The sequence below is a fragment of the Lissotriton vulgaris genome, chromosome 1_1 (assembly GCF_964263255.1).
Source record: "Lissotriton vulgaris chromosome 1_1, aLisVul1.2, whole genome shotgun sequence".
Classification (NCBI taxonomy): domain Eukaryota; kingdom Metazoa; phylum Chordata; class Amphibia; order Caudata; family Salamandridae; genus Lissotriton; species Lissotriton vulgaris.
In genome coordinates this window covers 205568798-205591828 of record NC_141685.1, presented here as the reverse complement: position 1 = coordinate 205591828, position 23031 = coordinate 205568798, and the positions used below count along the sequence as shown (strand labels likewise).

The window sequence follows — 23031 nt, the reverse complement described above, 5'->3', positions numbered from 1 at the left end:
GATTTTTGGGAAATCCGCAATCCGTGAATTTTGCGGATTTCCCGCAAAATCAGCAAAAAAAATCCGCGAACGTAACGGGTTCAAAAGTTGAACCCCCACTCATGCAACTATTTTACAATGGCGCCAGCAAGTTGCCAGCGCCGTTGTAAAATAGTTACAAAGTTAGCTTGCACGGGAACCACTAGATAAAACGAAGCAGGTGCTGCTTTATTTTATCTAAGTGCTTCCTGTGCAAGCTAACTTTGTAACTATTTTACAACGGCGCTGGCAGCTTGCTGGCGCCATTGTAAAATAGTTGCATGGCTGGGCACAGGTCTGCAGCTCACTCAAGGGACCCCTGCGCCCTTCGGGGCGATTGCATAGTAACACACACATGGTCGCTCGAACTAGTTGATGCTCAAATTCAGTGACTCATTCATTAGCCCAAAAACAATCAGGACAGGTGTGCCTTCTTCCCAAATCTACCGTGGAAAATCAGCTGTGATGCTGGATAGGCTGTGCATCCTTGACTTTCACGAGCGAAATACCCATGCTGTTCCTGTGACCAGGAGCTTCTTTCTCTTCATCTGCTGAACTGATCTTTCTCTGACCTTTTATTCACACAAGAGGCACATACCCTACTGGGCACATTGTGTTCGCACGGGTTTCTGCAAGTTCGCACGCGTTTTGTACAATTTCGCAAGTTGCGAAATTGTACAAAACCCTCGCAAACTTGCAGAAACCCGTGCGAACATTAAAAAAAATCTGCAAATTCGTGAGAATTCCCGGATTTTGCAGATTGCAAGTTCGCAAATCCGCGAACGCGAGATTCGCAAAATTCGCCCATGCTTAGACACCATGTGGCTTTCTTTCAGATCACCCATTCAAAGATCAGCCACTAGGAAGATACCATGTGGATATGGCTTTCTTTCAGGTAACCCTTTCAAAGATCAGCCAATAGGAAGAGACCATGTGGCTTTCTTTCAGGTCACCCATTCACAGATCAGCCACTAGGAAGACACCATGTGGCTTTCTTTCAGGTAACCCTTTCAAAGATCAGCCAATAGGAAGACACCATGTGGCTTTCTTTCAGGTCACCTATTCACAGATCAGCCAATAAGAAGACGCCATGTGGCCCTCAGATCACCCATTCATAAATCCCATTAACACAAAGACACCATGTGGCTTTCAGTTCATCCAGTCACAGATCAGCCAATAGAAAGACACCATGAGGCTTTCAGGTCACTCACTCATTGATCAGTCAATAGGAAGACACCATGTGGCTTTCTTTCAGGTCACCCATTCACAGATCAGCAACTAGGAAGACACCATGTGGCTTTCTTTCAGGTCACCCATTCACAGATCAGCCACTAGGAAGACACCATGTGGCTTTCTTTCAGGTAACCCTTTCAAAGATCAGCCAATAGGAAGACACCATGTGGCTTTCTTTTAGGTCAGCTATTCACAGATCAGCCAATAAGAAGACGCCATGTGGCCTTCAGATCACCCATTCATAAATCCCATTAACACAAAGACACCATGTGGCTTTCAGTTCATCCAGTCACAGATCACCCAATAGAAAGACACCATATGGCTTTCAGGTCACTCGTTCATTGATCAGTCAATAGGAAGATAACATGCAGCTTTCTGGTCAGCCATTCATAGATCAGATCAGTAGTAAATCAGAGCATGGTCTCAAAAGGGACATTACAAACCAGAGAAGGTGCTGGTGGAACTCAGTTCCTTACCTGATTTCTCACAGTGCTGCCCGTGCCATCCCGTTGGACACACACACCCACTGAAGCGGTTACAGGTTCCTCCATTTTGGCACTGGCACTGCAGTGCGCAATCAGCACCATAGTGGTTGACGCTGCACTCTAAAGGGGAGACCAAAAGGGGAGGGTGTTATCAGTGGACAAGATTCAGAGACGCGCCAAGATCTCAGACAGAGGACAAACCAGTGCTCAGCTCCCATCAGTAGGGGCAGAGAACAGCTCAGTGCCTGTCAGGTCATGGCAATATCAGCAGCCATACCTGGAACAGTGTTCAACACATCCAGGACCAGCTCTATGTCCGCAGTCGGTGAAAAACGAATGTCCCAGGGCGTGGGGGACATTTTTTCAAATTTCCTGTCACTGGCCATCGCGGTGTACATGGGGACCTGGACACAGACAAAGTCAGAGGACATGGCTTCCAAAGATGGACCCTCGCTGTTAAAAGCCATCACTTCTACATTCAGATTGAAGCCAGCATAAAAATGGGCTCGCTTTCGATCACTGGATCCACAAGCAGATCTTTACGTCCTGCTGAAAGGTCTGCTGAGATGTGTTGGAGACCGAGCCCTGCCATCACAAGGATTAAATATAAGCTCCCTGTGGAGGTGAGTTGTGAAAGAATATAGCTCATAAACAAAATGTTTTGACATTAAGCATCATGTGGAATTACTGATGATAAACTCCTTGAATGATTGGATATATTTTAAAGCTGCATGGAACAGTAGTGATACAGGGGTATGATTATGAACCCCTTTGCGGCCCTCCTTCTCCACGCAACGTGGTGCAAGAGTGACGCAAATTTCAAAGGAGATTTATAATCCATGCGTGGCCGCCGTCCACAGCCCTGTGCAGCGCCACAAATCTCGAGTACCGTCATGCAGCGCGAATCGCTGTGTTGCATTACTCTGCACCAGAGAGGCATTTCTATGGGGGTTGCATGGGTGTTCCCAAGCCACATCCATAGATGTTGACGAATTCCCAGATTTACAAGAACAGGTAAACCTGGGAATGTGACAAAAAGATACCCCCTTCCAGGAGCGGCATAAAGAGAAGAAATGATTTTAATTCTCCTCGTTTTTCATCTTTCTATGTGCGCTTCATTATGCAGTACTCACAGAATGAGGATAAAAGGCTCTCAGCATTGCTTTTGTGCAGGAAGGTTCCCACAACACAGACCCCCTTGCACCGTAGTGCAAAGGTGCCTGCATTGGCGCTAGGCTGCCAACCGGCACCAGCGCAGGGGCGAAGGACAGGAATGCAACGTATTGGGTCAATCTGGCGCATCGAGGACCTTTCGCTGTGATGCAGGGCAGCGCAGCAAGGTCACAAATAGGCCTCACAATGTGTGATATGTGGGTTATGAGCATCTCCTTGAGCTCCTCAGAGTCCGGCTTCTGCTCTGACTTTAGAAACATAGGGGCATTTTCATGAAAAGCTTGGTGACGTTTGCACCACGCAAAGTGGTACATGCTTGACACAAACCTCTACGTCAGATTTATGAACCACGCAGAGCCACTTTGCGTGGTTTTGAGAGGCTCCATACATCTGGAGTAAGTCGACAGCGCGAATCGCTGCATTGCATTACTCTGCGCAAGGAGATGTTCCATGGGCGCTGCAGTGAGTGTTCCCGCGCAACTCCCATGGTTTGTGATGCACTCGCAGATTTACAACGGCTTGTAAAACTGAGAATGCTCCAGAATCCTATGCTTCCCCAGGGGAGGCGTAACAAGAAGAAATATCTTCATTTCTCCTCGTTTATATCTCTCTCTCTGCGTGCTGCATTCTACGCACACATGGAAGGAGGGAGAAGCCTCTCAGGATTGTTTGTGTGCAGAAAAGTGTCCGTTCCTGCACAAAAACAATCCTGCCTGCGTTGGTGCAAGGCAGCACATTGTGAACAAAGGGAAAGGACAGTAATGTGCTGAATGATGTTAAATACAGCGCACTCATGCCCTTGCCACATAGCGCAGCAGTTGGCTTGCTGCGCTGCATGAAATAATTATAAATCTGCCCCATGACTGGGAGGCCAGGCTTCTCATGGACAAGCACTTTGTTTGTGGATCACGCTACACCTGCTTCTTTCTGCCTCCTCCCTAACGGCATGCTTGTATTATTATACCCTTGGTTTTGTTGTGGTAAAGTGTAAAATAAGTAAAATGATATTGCTTTCTGAGTTACTCAGTTGTCCCATGATGCAGCCACTGGCTCGTGCATGTCTTGGGGGTGGATGGAGGTGGGTACCTGCATTGCACTGTAGTCCATGCCAGCCGGTGGCACAGGAGCACCCGTATGGGTCGGGCAGGCAGAAGGTCAGCCCATGGCAGCTGTGGTCCTTCTTGCAAACTTCTTGGCAGTTGTGTCCAAACCTTCCCTCGCGGCAGGCTGCAAAACATGGATGAAGAAATGGTGTTAAGCTGCAGACATGTGTACCTTCAGATCTCAACCTGTGAACTTAATCTAAACTGCAGCCATGTGCACCCTCAGATCTCAACCAGTGATCTTGATCTCACCTGCAGACATGTGCACCTTCAGATCTGAACCAGTGAACATGATCTAAACTGCAGACATGTGCACCCGCAGATCTCAACCAGTGAACATGATCTAAACTGCAGACATGTGCACCCTCAGATCTCAACCAGTGATCTTGATCTCACCTGCAGACATGTGCACCCTCAGATCTCAACCAGTGAACATGATCTAAACTGCAGACATGTGCACCCTCTGATCTCAGCCTGTGATCTTGATCTCACCTGCAGACATGTGCAACCTCATATCTCAACATGTGAGCTTGATCTAAACTGCAGCTATGTGCACCCTCAGATCTCAACCAGTGAACTTAATCTAAACTGCAGACATGTGCACCCTCAGATCTCAACCATTGAACTTAATCTAAACTGCAGACATGTGCACCCTCAGATCTCAACCATTGAATTTGATCTAAACTGCAGACATGTGCACCCTCTGATCTCAGCCTGTGATCTTGATCTCATCTGCAGCCATGTGCACCCTCAGATCTCATCCAGTGAACTTAATCTAAACTGCAGACATGTGCACCCTCTGATCTCAACCAGTGAACTTAATCTAAACTGCAGACATGTGCACCCTCAGATCTCAACCAGTGAACTTAATCTAAACTGCAGCTATGTGCACCCTCAGATCTCAACCAGTGAACTTAATCTAAACTGCAGACATGTGCACCCTCAGATCTCAACCATTGAATTTAATCTAAACTGCAGACATGTGCACCCTCTGATCTCAACCTTTGGTCTTGATCTCACCTGCAGACATGTGCGCCGTCAGATCTCAACCAGTGGACATGAACTAAACTGCAGACATGTGCACTTTCAGATCTCAGCCCGTGACCCTGATCTCAACTGCAGGCATGTGCAACCTCAGATCTCAACATGTGAGCTTGATCTAAACTGCAGAAATGTGCACCTTCAGATCTCAACCAGTGGACATGAACTAAATTGCAGCCATGTGCACCCTCAGATCTCAACCAGTGAACTTAATCTAAACTGCAGCCATGTGCACCCTCAGATCTCAACCAGTGAACTTAATCTAAACTGCAGACATGTGCACCCTCAGATCTCAACCATTGAATTTAATCTAAACTGCAGACATGTGCACCCTCTGATCTAAGCCTGTGATCTTGATCTCACCTGCAGACATGTGCGCCGTCAGATCTCAACCAGTGGACATGAACAAAACTGCAGACATGTGCACTTTCAGATCTCAGCCTGTGACCCTGATCTCAACTGCAGACATGTGCAACCTCAGATCTCAACATGTGAGCTTGATCTAAACTACAGACATGTGTACCTTCAGATCTCAACCAGTGAACTTAATCTAAACTGCAGATATGTACACCCTCTGATCTCAGCCTGTGATCTTGATCTCACCTGCAGACATGTGCGCCGTCAGATCTCAACCAGTGAACTTAATCTAAACTGCAGCCATGTGCACCCTCAGATCTCAACCGGTGAACTTAATCTAAACTGCAGACATGTGCACCCTCAGATCTCAACCATTGAATTTAATCTAAACTGCAGACATGTGCACCCTCTGATCTCAGCCTGTGATCTTGATCTCACCTGCAGACATGTGCGCCGTCAGATCTCAACCAGTGGACATGAACTAAACTGCAGACATGTGCACTTTCAGATCTCAGCCTGTGACCCTGATCTCACCTGCAGACATGTGCGCCGTCAGATTCCAACCAGTGAACTTAATCTAAACTGCAGACATGTGCACCCTCTGATCTCAGCCTGTGATCTTGATCTCACCTGCAGACATGTGCGCCGTCAGATCTCAACCAGTGGACATGAACTAAACTGCAGACATGTGCACTTTCAGATCTCAGCCTGTGACCCTGATCTCAACTGCAGACATGTGCAACCTCGGATCTCAACATGTGAGCTTGATCTAAACTGCAGCTATGTGCACCCTCAGATCTCAACCAGTGAACTTAATCTAACCTGCAGACATGTGCACCCTCAGATCTCAACCATTGAACTTAATCTAAACTGCAGACATGTGCACCCTCTGATCTCAGCCTGTGATCTTGATCTGACCTGCAGACATGTGCGCTGTCAGAACTCAACCAGTGAACTTAATCTAAACTGCAGCCATGTGCACCCTCAGATCTCAACCAGTGAACTTAATCTAAACTACAGACATGTGCACCCTCAGATCTCAACCATTGAATTTAATCTAAACTGCAGACATGTGCACCCTCTGATCTCAGCCTGTGATCTTGATCTCACCTGCAGACATGTGCGCCGTCAGATCTCAGCCAGTGGACATGAACTAAACTGCAGACATGTGCCCTTTCAGATCTCAGCCTGTGACCCTGATCCCAACTGCAGACATGTGCAACCTCAGATCTCAACATGTGAGCTTGATCTAAACTGCAGCTATGTGCACCCTCAGATCTCAACCAGTGAACTTAATCTAAACTGCAGACATGTGCACCCTCAGATCTCAACCAGTGAACTTAATCTAAACTGCAGACATGTGCACCCTCAGATCTCAACTATTGAATTTGATCTAAACTGCAGACATGTGCACCCTCTGATCTCAGCCTGTGATCTTGATCTCACCTGCAGCCATGTGCACCCTCAGATCTCATCCAGTGAACTTAATCTAAACTGCAGACATGTGCACCCTCTGATCTCAAACAGTTAAATTGATCTAAACTGCAGACATGTGCACCCTCTGATCTCAGCCTGTGATCTTGACCTCACCTGCAGACATATGCGCCGTCAGATCTCAACCAGTGAACTTAATCTAAACTGCAGACATGTGCACCCTCTGATCTCAACCAGTGAACTTAATCTAAACTGCAGACATGTGCACCCTCAGATCTCAACCAGTGAACTTAATCTAAACTGCAGCTATGTGCACCCTCAGATCTCAACCAGTGAACTTAATCTAAACTGCAGACATGTGCACCCTCAGATCTCAACCATTGAATTTAATCTAAACTGCAGACATGTGCACCCTCTGATCTCAACCTTTGGTCTTGATCTCACCTGCAGACATGTGCGCCGTCAGATCTCAACCAGTGGACATGAACTAAACTGCAGACATGTGCACTTTCAGATCTCAGCCCGTGACCCTGATCTCAACTGCAGGCATGTGCAACCTCAGATCTCAACATGTGAGCTTGATCTAAACTGCAGAAATGTGCACCTTCAGATCTCAACCAGTGGACATGAACTAAATTGCAGCCATGTGCACCCTCAGATCTCAACCAGTGAACTTAATCTAAACTGCAGCCATGTGCACCCTCAGATCTCAACCAGTGAACTTAATCTAAACTGCAGACATGTGCACCCTCAGATCTCAACCATTGAATTTAATCTAAACTGCAGACATGTGCACCCTCTGATCTAAGCCTGTGATCTTGATCTCACCTGCAGACATGTGCGCCGTCAGATCTCAACCAGTGGACATGAACAAAACTGCAGACATGTGCACTTTCAGATCTCAGCCTGTGACCCTGATCTCAACTGCAGACATGTGCAACCTCAGATCTCAACATGTGAGCTTGATCTAAACTGCAGACATGTGTACCTTCAGATCTCAACCAGTGAACTTAATCTAAACTGCAGATATGTACACCCTCTGATCTCAGCCTGTGATCTTGATCTCACCTGCAGACATGTGCGCCGTCAGATCTCAACCAGTGAACTTAATCTAAACTGCAGACATGTGCACCCTCTGATCTCAACCAGTGAACCTAATCTAAACTGCAGACATGTGCACCCTCTGATCTCAGCCTGTGATTTTGATCTGACCTGCAGACATGTGCGCCGGCAGAACTCAACCAGTGAACTTAATCTAAACTGCAGCCATGTGCACCCTCAGATCTCAACCGGTGAACTTAATCTAAACTGCAGACATGTGCACCCTCAGATCTCAACCATTGAATTTAATCTAAACTGCAGACATGTGCACCCTCTGATCTCAGCCTGTGATCTTGATCTCACCTGCAGACATGTGCGCCGTCAGATCTCAACCAGTGGACATGAACTAAACTGCAGACATGTGCACTTTCAGATCTCAGCCTGTGACCCTGATCTCACCTGCAGACATGTGCGCCGTCAGATTCCAACCAGTGAACTTAATCTAAACTGCAGACATGTGCACCCTCTGATCTCAGCCTGTGATCTTGATCTCACCTGCAGACATGTGCGCCGTCAGATCTCAACCAGTGGACATGAACTAAACTGCAGACATGTGCACTTTCAGATCTCAGCCTGTGACCCTGATCTCAACTGCAGACATGTGCAACCTCGGATCTCACCATGTGAGCTTGATCTAAACTGCAGCTATGTGCACCCTCAGATCTCAACCAGTGAACTTAATCTAACCTGCAGACATGTGCACCCTCAGATCTCAACCATTGAACTTAATCTAAACTGCAGACATGTGCACCCTCTGATCTCAGCCTGTGATCTTGATCTGACCTGCAGACATGTGCGCTGTCAGAACTCAACCAGTGAACTTAATCTAAACTGCAGCCATGTGCACCCTCAGATCTCAACCAGTGAACTTAATCTAAACTACAGACATGTGCACCCTCAGATCTCAACCATTGAATTTAATCTAAACTGCAGACATGTGCACCCTCTGATCTCAGTCTGTGATCTTGATCTCACCTGCAGACATGTGCGCCGTCAGATCTCAGCCAGTGGACATGAACTAAACTGCAGACATGTGCCCTTTCAGATCTCAGCCTGTGACCCTGATCCCAACTGCAGACATGTGCAACCTCAGATCTCAACATGTGAGCTTGATCTAAACTGCAGCTATGTGCACCCTCAGATCTCAACCAGTGAACTTAATCTAAACTGCAGACATGTGCACCCTCAGATCTCAACCAGTGAACTTAATCTAAACTGCAGACATGTGCACCCTCAGATCTCAACCATTGAACTTAATCTAAACTGCAGACATGTGCACCCTCTGATCTTAGCCTGTGATCTTGATCCGACCTGCAGACATGTGCGCTGTCAGAACTCAACCAGTGAACTTAATCTAAACTGCAGCCATGCACACCCTCAGATCTCAACCAGTGAACCTAATCTAAACTGCAGCCATGTGCACCCTCAGATCTCAACCAGTGAACTTAATCTAAACCGCAGACATGTGCACCCTCAGATCTCAACCATTGAATTTAATCTAAACTGCAGACATGTGCACCCTCTGATCTCAGCCTGTGATCGTGATCTCACCTGCAGACATGTGCACCCTCAGATCATAACCAGTGAACTTAATCTAAACTGCAGACATGTACACTCTCTGATCTCAGCCTTTGATCTTGATCTCACCTGCAGACATGTGCACCCTCAGATCTCATCCAGTGAACTTAATCTAAACTGCAGACATGTGCACCCTCTGATCTCAACCAGTGAAATTACTCTAAACCGCAGACATGTGCACCCTCTGATCTCAACCAGTTAAATTGATCTAAACTGCAGACATGTGCACCCTCTGATCTCAGCCTGTGATCTTGACCTCACCTGCAGACATGTGCGCCGTCAGATCTCAACCAGTGAACTTAATCTAAACTGCAGACATGTGCACCCTCTGATCTCAACCAGTGAACTTAATCTAAACTGCAGACATGTGCACCCTCTGATCTCAGCCTGTGATCTTGATCTGACCTGCAAACATGTGCGCCGTCAGAACTCAACCAGCGAACTTAATCGAAACTGCAGCCATGTGCACCCTCAGATCTCAACCAGTGAACTTAATCTAAACTGCAGCTATGTGCACCCTCCGATCTCAACCAGTGAACTTAATCTAAACTGCAGACATGTGCACCCTCAGATCTCAACCATTGAATTTAATCTAAACTGCAGACATGTGCACCCTCTGATCTCAACCTTTGGTCTTGATCTCACCTGCAGACATGTGCGCCGTCAGATCTCAACCAGTGGACATGAACTAAACTGCAGACATGTGCACTTTCAGATCTCAGCCCATGACCCTGATCTCAACTGCAGGCATGTGCAACCTCAGATCTCAACATGTGAGCTTGATCTAAACTGCAGACATGAGTACCTTCAGATCTCAGCCTGTGACCTTGATCTAAACTGCAGAAATGTGCACCTTCAGATCTCAACCAGTGGACATGAACTAAATTGCAGCCATGTCCACCCTCAGATCTCAACCAGTGAACTTAATCTAAACTGCAGCCATGTGCACCCTCAGATATCAACCATTGAATTTAATCTAAACTGCAGACATGTGCACCCTCTGATCTCAGCCTGTGATCTTGATCTCACCTGCAGACATGTGTGCCGTCAGATCTCAACCAGTGGACATGAACTAAACTGCAGACATGTGCACGTTCAGATCTCAGCCTGTGACCCTGATCTCAACTGCAGACATGTGCAACCTCAGATCTCAACATGTGAGCTTGATCTAAACTGCAGACATGTGCACTTTCAGATCTCAGCCTGTGACCCTGATCTCAACTGCAGACATGTGCAACCTCAGATCTCAACATGTGAGCTTGATCTAAACTGCAGACATGTGCACCTTCAGATCTCAGCCTGTGACCTTGATCTAAACTGCAGAAATGTGCACCTTCAGATCTCAACTTGTGAGCTTGATTTCAACTGCAGACATGTACACCCTCAGATCTCAACCAGTGAACTTAATCTAAACTGCAGACATGTACACCCTCTGATCTCAGCCTGTGATCTTGATCTCACCTGCAGACATGTGCGCCGTCAGATTTCAACCAGTGAACTTAATCTAAACTGCAGACATGTGCACCCTCTGATCTCAGCCTGTGATCTTGATCTCACCTGCAGACATGTGCGCCATCAGATTTCAACCAGTGAACTTAATCCAAACTGCAGACATGTGCACTTTCAGATCTCAGCCAGTGACCCTGATCTCAACTGCAGATATGTGCTCCCTCAGATCTCAACATGTGTGCTTGATCTAAACTGCAGACATGTGCACCTTCAGATCTCAGCCTGTGCGCAAATTGTGCACTGCATGTACCATGATGCAAAGGAAAACGTGTTCTGGGTTATGATGTAGTGTCTGGCTGTACCCTTCTCCCCGCCCAAACTGTTTTCGTGACCTTCTCTACCATTTATCACACATTCCTAATGTTCCTTTTTGTAAAAATTGCAATCAAGTCCATTGATTACACTTTATCAGGCCCCATCTGGAGATTACAGCTGGATCCGGAGAGTACAGCTCTAGCCGGAGAGTACAGTCCGGGTGTGGAAATTCCGGCCCGAGTGCAGACGTAAAGTTAGGAGTCATAAGTGCGTTCTGTGAATACCAAAAATCGTAAGTGCCTTCTGTGAATACCAAAAGTAGTAAGTTTAGGATTTTGTCTCGGATGTCTTGCTAACAATGTCCAATAAACCAAGTTGTCTTCCTAACAAGATTCAGTAAACCAAGACGTCTTGCTAACAAGGTCCAATAAACCAAGTTGTCTTCCTAACAAGGTCCAATAAAACAAGGCATCTTCCTAGCCATGTCTAAAAAAACAAGTTCTCTTCCCAGCAGAATCCAATAAACCTAAAGAGGTCCAAAAAAAACAGGTCCAAAAATTCAAGGCGTCTTCCTGAAAAGGTCCAATAAACCAGGTCCAATAAACCAAGGCATCTTTCTAACCAGGTCCAATAACCAAAGGGCTCTTCCTATCAAGGTAAAATAAAGAAGGTCCAAGAAACTAAGGCATCTTTTTCTTGCCCCTGGTGTATCACATCCATCTTTCTCGCAGCACATTCTAATACCCACTGGAGATGTTTCTGGCCTATGGCATATCAATCTCACCTTTCTTGCAGCACATGTACTGAAGACAGGAGATGATTCTTACCCATGGCATATCTACCCACCTTTCTCGCAACGCGTTCCCATGAAGCCAGGCGGGCAGACGCACTCGCCAGTGATGTCGTGGCAGATGCCGCCATTCAGACAGTCGGGACAATCCTTCTCACACCTCGAGCCCCACTTCTTTGAAGCACACCCTAGGGTAAGACAGGTTGAAGATGAGGGAGAAGATATGGACACAGAGACCGTTACGTCAGAAACTCTTTCTCGGTTCAAATGAGTGGAACAGGAGAATGATTCAACCATCAACACCTCGTGTCTGAAACTCTGGGTACAACTCATGGTGACTCTGACTTCTCTCCTGGTATGGGAAGTCACGAATCTCAACAACACAAATATTCAAGCTAGTGTAAAGTTGCTATGGAGCAGAGGTAAAGTGGGTGGTCAAGTAGTAAAAAGATACTTACCGACAGTGATTAGATCTAAATAAAAACACACTGAAAAGCAGGTAACCTTCCAGACAGAAACTTAGAATAGTGCAATAAGTTATTAAATGAAAAGCAAACCTGGAAGAAACAGTAGAAAGTACCAGCACTAGAACCTATGAGGGGGGATTTTCTCAGACTTTCTGTGTTGCCAGGACATGTTGTTAAGTGAACGTGGTGTGGGTTTAAGGCTTTTCGATGGGACTAGAGGATTCTTGGTGGGTGGAGGCAGAGCTTCCAGCAATATTTGATTTGTAAAGCATACTGCCTTCCACTGGGTAGTTGTCCAGAAGGAGAGGACCAAGTATCCCTGGTTACCTACACAGCACCCCTTGAGATGAGCATAAGTCTAAGGAGCAGTAAGTTTCCCACTCTTATCATGATAGGACTCAGTAGAAAGATGGCACAGAGGGGGCTTCTGAAGCAGAAGCACAGTGCCTGGGTGAAAGAAGAGCCAGGTGCTGCTGGAAGTGGCCGTGCTCATTATGGCTGCACTGGAGGTCACTGCACAGAAGATAGCTGAGCTGGACTTGGTGGGGTTATAGGTGGTTGGGGAGGAGGCGGTTGTCTTTTTGTTGGGTAGGCAAGCAGTGCTTAGACTGGATATTAGTGGGCTGCCGGTGGCTCAACTAAAGGTGGCAGCCATGCATGCCAGAGGGTGTTAGGCCTGGAGTTGTTGAATCAGAGGTGGTTTGTCTGAATGTGTTTTGGCCGGAGGTGCTTTGGGATAGAGGTGGTTGTGTGTGCTTTGAATATAGATGGGCCAGATGTTTTTGCGCTGAAGATTTATGGCCAGAGGTAACTGAGTTGAAGGTGAAGGTGGTTATGATAGTGTTGGGTGGGCTGAATGTGGAAGGATCTGCGTCTCATAGTGAGTTATATGGTTGTCTGGAAGTGGCTCACCTACGTTTCAATCATCTGGAGTTGATTGGGTGAGGGGTGGATGGGGGTAGAGATAGGTTAAAAATGTAACTGGAGGTGGCTGCATCTCAGGTAATTTGTTTAGAGTTTGATGTGTTGGAGGTGATTGGCTGCTTGTGTAACTGTAGGTGGTTGGACTGCAGGTATCTGGCCTAGAGGGGATTGATCAGGGTTGGAAGGAGCACAGGTTTCTGCACTAACTGGGAGTCATAGATTAATGGAACAAATTGTTTTGGCAAAGGTGGTTGGGAGGAAGCTTATGGGTTGGAGGTGGTTATGAATGGCATGGTTAGAGGAAGGGCACGTAGACAGGTTGTTTTCTAGGAGCAAGGAGTTTCCACACAACTACCACCCACTTCATTCAGGTACTAACCTAAGGTATTAGTTACAGAAACAGTTTATTATCTGTATGGAGTGTAAACATTATGGTATGAAAGGTGAATCCAAATTCAATCATTACAAAGAGAGGACTATATAAATAGTGAAACTTAACATGGAAGTGCTTATAATCTCTCTTCATGACAGCCATGTTAATAGTAAATTGCTTTCCATAGGTCATAAAATCACAACACTTCCTTTACTGACAGTCAATAAGGGGTTTGTGGAAATAATTCTGCTTCATCCAGGCTAACAATCTAAAAATGTATTTGAAAGAAAAGTTTTAATATTTTAAGCTGGCATAATTGGCCAATTATTGTTAAAATAGGAACAGTAACTGTGGTAATGGAATCAACATTTGCTGGCTTTAATATATGACAAATCTGGTTTGATTGGGAAACAGTGTTTACATTGCATGCGTTACAACGCATGCGATTACAACGCAGTTTTTACAAAAACCTCGTGTTTACAACACAAACCATTACATCGCAAGTCGTTTCTATGACTTGCTGTAGGGGGCGAACTAAACTAAGACTAGTATAATTTATTATTCCAGCACCTGTCCCACTGTCGCACACGCTGGAGTTGGAATTGTAAATTATACTATTCCTAAGTACAACGTGCCCCCTACATCAAGTCGGAGTAACAACTTGCAATGTAATGGTTTGCGTTGTAACAACGCAGTTGTTGTTATGACTGTGTTGTAATCGCATGCATTGTAGCGCATGCAATGTAACATTGCATAATCGTTTGGATTTTTGTATACTCCAGTGTCCTAGTCATGGGGGGAACCATTATAAGTCCTCTTTTAAAGCATTGCGCTGCCTCCGTACTTCCTTCCATCCATTATATTTTAAAGATTGTTGCGGTGGAGGCTCCAGATTGCTGTCTTCAGCCGGGGTGATGTGGCCGGAGGTTGCTCTTAGGTAGTATGGCAGGAGGTTGGAGGGTAAAGGGGTTTGAATTGGGCATGTTTGGAGTGCAGATGGTTGATTGACAAGTTGTCGGCTGAGAGGGGCTTTTGACGGAAGTGTCTGGGCAAGTTGTGCTGGAGACGGATGGAGTGGAGGTGGTTGGGTTGATGATGATGGATCCTCAGATGACTGTGTCCGAGATTGGGGGCCTCTGGGTTAGGGAACTGTGGCAACTGACTGCTTAGTTGTTTTGGATAGAAGCGGGTGAGTTGGATTGAATAGTGAATGGTGGTGGTGGGGATGGAGCCTGTTGGCCCTCGGCTCATTTTGAGGGGGATATCTGGGAAACCATGATTGGGTTACAGGTAGTTGAGGGGAAGGTGGCTTGGCTTGAGAAGGTTGGGGTGTAGGTGAGCCTTCCTCAGGTGTTTTGTTTTGGAGATGGTATTCCTCTCCAGGCTGGGCTCCTTAAGCTGAATTTGGTTGCACCGGACATCATTGACATGGAAGAGAAACACTGATACACAATCAATGATGTCCATGTGCATCTCCCATGAAGCAAGAGGCAAGTACAAAATCTTATCAAGCCACTACAGGTATCCGCATGTTGTTGCTCCATTCACGTATGATAAGACAACACGAGGCCAGGTGATGTCCAACAGGACCAGTGAAGCTCCCCCCCTCCCAGGGCTCTGCAGCCCTCCACTGTCTTCTTACCTCGCACAATCAGCCTGAAGAAGGCGCTCACCATGGGGCTCTCGCCCATGAACCCAGCACTGTAGACTCCCGCTTGACTAGCGCTCACCAGGGGGATGCGTAGCGTGGTCATGCCGTCAACCACGTCAGCCTTGTATGTGGTCTGGTAGAAGGTTCCTGGGGCAAAAAGGACACAAGGGAAGTGAGCACGGCCAGCAGGGACGCATAACGAGCCATCAGACAAGTAGAGTAACACCGTTAAACTAGACAACAAGATAATCACTCTCGTCTGCAAGTTTTAACCCCGACCCGTCCATTATCAGCGAACACGTCAATAAAACAAAGTTTCAGGTGGAATAGAACCTTTACAGTTTTTATCAGATGCAGGTTCCATTTTCCCCCCACAATCCTTCTTTTTAATCTCTACGCATACTAAGAGTCCTCTTTGGCCAATGCATATATCGACTTGAAAATAGACTCCTTTCAGAAGGTTACCTACGGCGGTTCTGCAGGACCAACCTAGCATCAAATTTGTTTCTGACGTCCAGGCTATATAGAGACAGACGAAGAGGAAGACTTTAACTTTTTAATAAAAGGTGTATCACGAAAGATATTAAGTATTCTCCTATCAAGATTGATGCCAAATGAATATCAGAAATAAAGCATATCCTCTATAAAGTTATACATCACTATTCAAAATAAAGAGATTTTAAATACGTGGCTTCCTGAAGAAGGCGTCTCCACTACGCCGAAACGCGCGTCGTAAAGAATATTTTTTCTGCCACAATTTGATATTATGTCTTACAGTATTATACTGTTTATTATTACAATGTCTTTGTGTGATTTATATATCCAGTAAAATGTATGTTTTGTCCCTAATCCTGTAGTGAGGATTTTTTAATTAATTTTTTTATATAAATAAAATAATCTATTCTGATTTTCTATTTTTCTCTTTTTTCATTAGTGATATCTGCTTTAGATAATATATATTAATGTTGTCTGACCTATAGTACAGTTGTTTATACACCTTTATAAACTACAGATTGCCTAGGAGTGTTTATACATTGTTGAAATTTTCCCTGTCCTAGTAATCAACCTATGAGTGGTTCAGGGGGTCCTTGCTACTTCCAAAAAAAAAACACAAGGGAAGTGATGTCACAATCCAATCAGTGTGGGTGATACTGAGTCTGTCTCAAGCAGCTTGGCTTTTCAATGGAACATCTACCAACTTGAATGAAAATCCTAGCTGTTAGCCATGTTTGTCTTCTCTACATGAACCCCAAAAGGTTTTACAATTGGAGGGCCATCACTCCAAGCCTCCATTGTATCAGCTTCAGTACGCGCAGGTCCTACAAAGGGCTACAAACGTCTGGTTACACAAATGCTGCCCAACCTCCCACGCACCCTGGCATATCAACCTCTAGAAAAGTGCATTATTATCATCAGGCTGCTGATATCAGGGCTGGAGTCAGATTTATGTCTCAGGTGGGGGCAGAGAGGAGAAGAACTGAAGCACTGAGGTAAATGAAAGTCTTTGTCAACTCAATATTGGAGTGTGAGAACAGAATGATGTTTCTGAATTCTTTCAAATAGAAGAAAATGAAAATTAAAAGTTACTTTGATGATTTAGTTACCTCTTCATTTGAATATTCTCCCATTTCAAAGTGTTGAATTTATAAACAACAGGGGGGTCAGTAGACACGGTGCCCTATTTATAAATGAACAATACAGATATATTTTTTTACTTGGAGAAATTTAAAGTGAAGAAAATTATCTTGATGAAAGAATAAGTCTTATTGTTTCTCTCCACGTTCACTTAAGCCTTATTTTTTAAGAAGCATGTTTCTTCATTATAAATTCCTCCCAGTTAAACAAATAACTGTATTTTTCTGTTATAAATATGGCGTCTTGTCTACAGGCCACTGGGAGCTAGATGCCTGCTGTTTGTAAATGTGGCACTCGGAGATGGGAGAACATTTAAATACTAAGTTTTATAGAATTCATGTGAACATAAAGTTAATTTTTCAGTTTAATTTACTCCCTTTTCAAAGTGTCATCTTTACACACAGCGGGCATCTTGCCCCAGTGGCTGTAGACAGGGTGCTACCATTTTAACTGAGTATTACAGTCATTATTTCAAATGGGAGAAGTTTAAAGTGCAGAGAAATGTTCCATATTTGTGAACATTTTTGCAGATGTTTTTCTGCACTGTAAACTTCTTTCATTTAAAAAAAATGGCTGTATGTTTGAGTTATATATGTAACAGTTCCACATATGTTGAAAGGTATGTCCTATGACACAAGTAGGTATGACACAGGCTCTCAGTCACCCATACACACATATTCCATTCATATGCACACATGTTCATACATCCCCAAAGGCCACTCTCTCACTGACATGCATGGGCGCCCTGTCACAGGGCCCCTAGTCAAAGTATGTATTTTGTTCAAACCAAAGTACCTGGCTCTATGGACACTAGACTGAGAGTCAGTGAAGCTGGGCGTGAGGGTGTCTGGTAACAATGTACGAGTTGATAGGCCTTTAGTAGCTCACATTGATTTTCACTGATCAGAAGTAGCTCTCACAACAGAAAAGATTCAAGACCACTGTGATAAGGTCTGCGCAGGGTGATTTGTTGGTTCTTACATTGCTACTAATGTCTGCGCAGTGTGATTAGTCGGTTATTACATTGTTACTAATGTATGCGCAGTGTGATTGGTCGGTTCTTACATTGTTACTAATGTCTGCGCAGTGTGATTGGTCGGTTCTTACATTGCTGCTAATGTCTGCGCAGTGTGATTGGTCGATTCTTACATTGCTACTAATGTCTGCGCAGTGTGATTGGTCGGTTCTTACATTGCTACTAATGTCTGCGCAGTGTGATCGGTCGGCTCTCACATTGCTACTAATGTCTGCGCAGTGTGATTGGTCGGTTCTTACATTGTTACTAATGTCTGCGCAGTGTGATTAGTCGGTTCTTACATTGTTACTAATGTCTGCACAGTGTGATTCGTCGGTACTTACATTGCTACTAATGTCTGCGCAGTGTGATTGGTCGGTATTTACATTGCTACTAAATGTCTGCGCAGTGTGATTGGTCGGTTCTTACATTGCTGCTAATGTCTGCGCAGTGTGATTGGTCGGTTCTTACATTGCTACTAATGTCTGCGCAGTGTGATTGGTCGGTTCTTACATTGCTACTAATGTCTGCGCAGTGTGATCGGTCGGCTCTCACATTGCTACTAATGTCTGCGCAGTGTGATTGGTCGGTTCTTACATTGTTACTAATGTCTGCGCAGTGTGATTAGTCGGTTCTTACATTGTTACTAATGTCTGCGCAGTGTGATTGGTCGGTACTTACATTGCTACTAATGTCTGCGCAGTGTGATTGGTCGGTATTTACATTGCTACTAATGTCTGCGCAGTGTGATTGGTCGGTTCTTACATTGCTACTAATGTCTGCGCAGTGTGATTGGTCGGTTCTTACATTGCTACTAATGTCTGCGCAGTGTGATTGGTCGGTCTTACATTGCTACTAATGTCTGCGCAGTGTGATTGGTCGGTTCTTACATTGCTACGAATGTCTTCGCAGTGTGATTGGTCGGTTCTTACATTGCTACTAATGTCTGCGCAGTGTGATTGGTCGGTTCTTACATTGTTACTAATGTCTGCGCAGTGTGATTGGTCGGTTCTTACATTGCTACGAATGTCTGCGCAAGGCAATTGGTCGATTCTTACCGTTTGATTTCCACATGACGTCCATGCTCTTGTGGTTCCTGATCTTGGCTGACAGGACCGCTGTCTCATTCGCATTAACCGTCACTGTCACTTTCACAGGAAACAGGTTGGCTGAGGAAGAGAGAAGGAGGGGATTAGAAACATCTTATGATCGATAACATCACCTGCGGCGCTGAGGGCTGACCGACAGACGTGCACTTGAGATCCCTTCCCAGCAGGCGACCCAAGCATGGCATCATTGAGGGCTTCATCTAGAGGTCGTCAGAGAAGGGACCTGTTGGAAGCAGGCTCTCTTCATAGTGTACTAAAGAGAAGTGCACTGTGCAGAGCCCAGAGAATCCCCAAATGGTACACAGAAGTAAAAGCAGATATCTCTAACGCTCTCTGTTGTGGTAGTGTGGGCGAGCAGTTAGGCTCATCAGAGGGCAGTGCTCAGCATTTGTTGTACTCTCAGAGGCAATAACTGAGACAAACACTCAAGAATAAATCAAGACCAATTTGTGAAGATAAAGTCAAATGTTATGTATTTTTGAAGACCAATAACAGAGTTCTAGGGTAAGGACTTCAGAGTTACGATTTGTCAAAGTACGGAAAATATATCTTTTTTGTGCACAGTTACACACCATAGAAATCAATGGGGGAAAAGAGGAAAATGCACATAAAATCAGGCAATGCTTTCATGAAGTTCACCGATTTTGTTTAAGTTCGATGTCGGGACCAGGTCCAAAGTTGCAGCAAGAGAAGTTAGGGAGCGTCCCGGAACGAGCGGGAGCAGAGTGCCGAGGGTCTTGCAAACTGGTGCGCAAAGGCAAAGGGGGCCACTTAAAAATGCTCTGCACCGGTGGACTTACAGGTAAGTCTGTTGAGTCTCCTTGGAGGAAGGAGGTTGCAAGGGGATGGGGACCATTGGACAGGGCTGCCTAGTCTGTGCTGGGGCCAGCGGGGCTGGGTGCAAAGCGAATAAGTCAGCCGGGCATTGTGCGTTTTGAGGGTACTCGTAGTCAGGAGCAGGCAACTTGGAGAGGCAAACTTGGGACAGCTGGGCCACTTAGGAAGTGTGACTCAGGTGTCTCGATGTCCTTCGATGGGTGCTTGCTTCTGGTGCTTTGGGAGTCCAGAGTGGACTCATCATCTTGGTTTTTAACATGGGGGGTCCGGTACCCGAGGTAGTGGTACGCTGTGGCCCTGGTAGGTCCTGGTGTCTCCAAACTTGGTGCATGACGAGAGCGATGCCCTTGGCTCAGGGTCCATGTGGTGGATTGACATGTCTGACAGGATGAGGAATGAGTGATCACAGTGATGCCCCTGTCTCTGAGCCCTTCTGATGGAGTGACATGACCAGTGACTGACCAGAGTGATGCCTTGTCTCAGGGTCCATGTGTTGAAGTGATATGGCAGGACGAGGAGTGAGTGATGTCTGTGGCCCATGTGGTGGAGTGACATGGCCGGCAGGATGAGGAGTGAGTGACCAGAGTAATGCCTTGTCTCGGGGCCCATGTGGTGGAGTGACATGGCTGGCAGGATGATGAGTGAGTGACCAGAGTAATGCCTTGTCTCGGGGCCCATGTGGTGGAGTGACATGGCTGGCAGGATGAGGAGTGAGTGAAAAGAGTAATGCCTTGTCTCAGGGCCCATGTGGTGGAGTGACATGGCTGGCAGGATGAGGAGTGAGTGACCAGAGTAATGCCTTGTCTCGGGGCCCATGTGGTGGAGTGACATGGCTGGCAGGATGAGGAGTGAGTGACCAGAGTAATGCCTTGTCTCGGGGCCCATGTGGTGGAGTGACATGGCTGGCAGGATGAGGAGTGAGTGAAAAGAGTAATGCCTTGTCTCAGGGCCCATGTGGTGGAGTGACATGGCTGGCAGGATGAGGAGTGAGTGAAAAGAGTACTGCCTTGTCTCAGGGCCCATGTGGTGGAGTGACATGGCTGGCAGGATGAGGAGTGAGTGACCAGAGTAATGCCTTGTCTCGGGGCCCATGTGGTGGAGTGACATGGCTGGCAGGATGAGGAGTGAGTGAAAAGAGTAATGCCTTGTCTCAGGGCCCGTGTGGTGGAGTGACATGGCTGGCAGGATGAGGAGTGAGTAACCAGAGTAATGCCTTGTCTCAGGGCCCGTGTGGTGGAGTGACATGGCTGGCAGGATGAGGAGTGAGTGAAAAGAGTACTTCCTTGTCTCAGGGCCCATGTGGTGGAGTGACATGGCTGGCAGGATGAGGAGTGAGTGACCAGAGTAATGCCTTGTCTCAGGGCCCATGTGGTGGAGTGACATGGCTGGCAGGATGAGGAGTAAGTAACCAGAGTAATGCCTTGTCTCAGGGCCCATGTGGTGGAGTGACATGGCTGGCAGGATGAGGAGTGAGTGAAAAGAGTACTGCCTTGTCTCAGGGCCCATGTGGTGGAGTGACATGGCTGGCAGGATGAGGAGTGAGTGACCAGAGTAATGCCTTGTCTCAGGGCCCATGTGGTGGAGTGACATGGCTGGGAGGATGAGGAGTGAGTGACCAGAGTAATGCCTTGTCTCAGGGCCCATGTGGTGGAGTGACATGGCTGGCAGGATGAGGAGTGAGTGAAAAGAGTACTGCATTGTCTCAGGGCCCTTGTGGTGGAGTGACATGGCTGGCAGGATGGGGAGTGAGTGAAAAGAGTAATGCCTTGTCTCAGGGCCCATGTGGTGGAGTGACATGGCTGGCAGGATGAGGAGTAAGTAACCAGAGTAATGCCTTGTCTCAGGGCCCATGTGGTGGAGTGACATGGCTGGCAGGATGAGGAGTGAGTGAAAAGAGTACTGCATTGTCTCAGGGCCCTTGTGGTGGAGTGACATGGCTGGCAGGATGAGGAGTGAGTGACCAGAGTAATGCCTTGTCTCAGGGCCCTTGTGGTGGAGTGACATGGCAGGATGAGGAGTGAGTGACCAGAGTACTGCCTTGTCTCAGGGCCCTTGTGGTGGAGTGACATGGCAGGATGAGGAGTGAGTGAAAAGAGTAATGCCTTGTCTCAGGGCCCATGTGGTGGAGTGACATGGCTGGCAGGATGAGGAGTGAGTGAAAAGAGTACTGCCTTGTCTCAGGGCCCATGTGGTGGAGTGACATGGCTGGCAGGATGAGGAGTGAGTGACCAGAGTAATGCCTTGTCTCAGGGCCCATGTGGTGGAATGACATGGCTGGCAGGATGAGGAGTGAGTGAAAAGAGTAATGCCTTGTCTCAGGGCCCATGTGGTGGAGTGACATGGCTGGCAGGATGAGGAGTGAGTGAAAAGAGTACTGCCTTGTCTCAGGGCCCATGTGGTGGAGTGACATGGCTGGCAGGATGAGGAGTGAGTGACCAGAGTAATGCCTTGTCTCAGGGCCCATGTGGTGGAGTGACATGGCTGGGAGGATGAGGAGTGAGTGACCAGAGTAATGCCTTGTCTCAGGGCCCATGTGGTGGAGTGACATGGCTGGCAGGATGAGGAGTGAGTGAAAAGAGTACTGCATTGTCTCAGGGCCCTTGTGGTGGAGTGACATGGCTGGCAGGATGAGGAGTGAGTGACCAGAGTAATGCCTTGTCTCAGGGCCCTTGTGGTGGAGTGACATGGCAGGATGAGGAGTGAGTGACCAGAGTACTGCCTTGTCTCAGGGCCCTTGTGGTGGAGTGACATGGCAGGATGAGGAGTGAGTGAAAAGAGTAATGCCTTGTCTCAGGGCCCATGTGGTGGAGTGACATGGCTGGCAGGATGAGGAGTGAGTGAAAAGAGTAATGCCTTGTCTCGGGGCCCATGTGGTGGAGTGACATGGCTGGCAGGATGAGTAGTGAGTGACCAGAGTAATGCCTTGTCTCAGGGCCCATGTGG

General features: G+C 46.7%; 1 protein-coding gene across 1 annotated transcript in view; it reads right to left on the bottom strand.

Annotated features, from left to right (window-relative positions):
* Positions 1-23031, bottom strand: part of TIE1 (tyrosine kinase with immunoglobulin like and EGF like domains 1) — a 242227-nt gene that overhangs the window by 120307 nt on the left and 98889 nt on the right. The window contains exons 3-7 of the mRNA XM_086952186.1: positions 19201-19311; positions 15484-15639; positions 12134-12265; positions 3996-4136; positions 1728-1856 (exon numbers count right to left, since the gene is read on the bottom strand). Coding sequence (XP_086808312.1) covers positions 1728-1856; positions 3996-4136; positions 12134-12265; positions 15484-15639; positions 19201-19311 — 669 coding nt within the window. The remainder of the gene's footprint in view (positions 1-1727; positions 1857-3995; positions 4137-12133; positions 12266-15483; positions 15640-19200; positions 19312-23031) is intronic.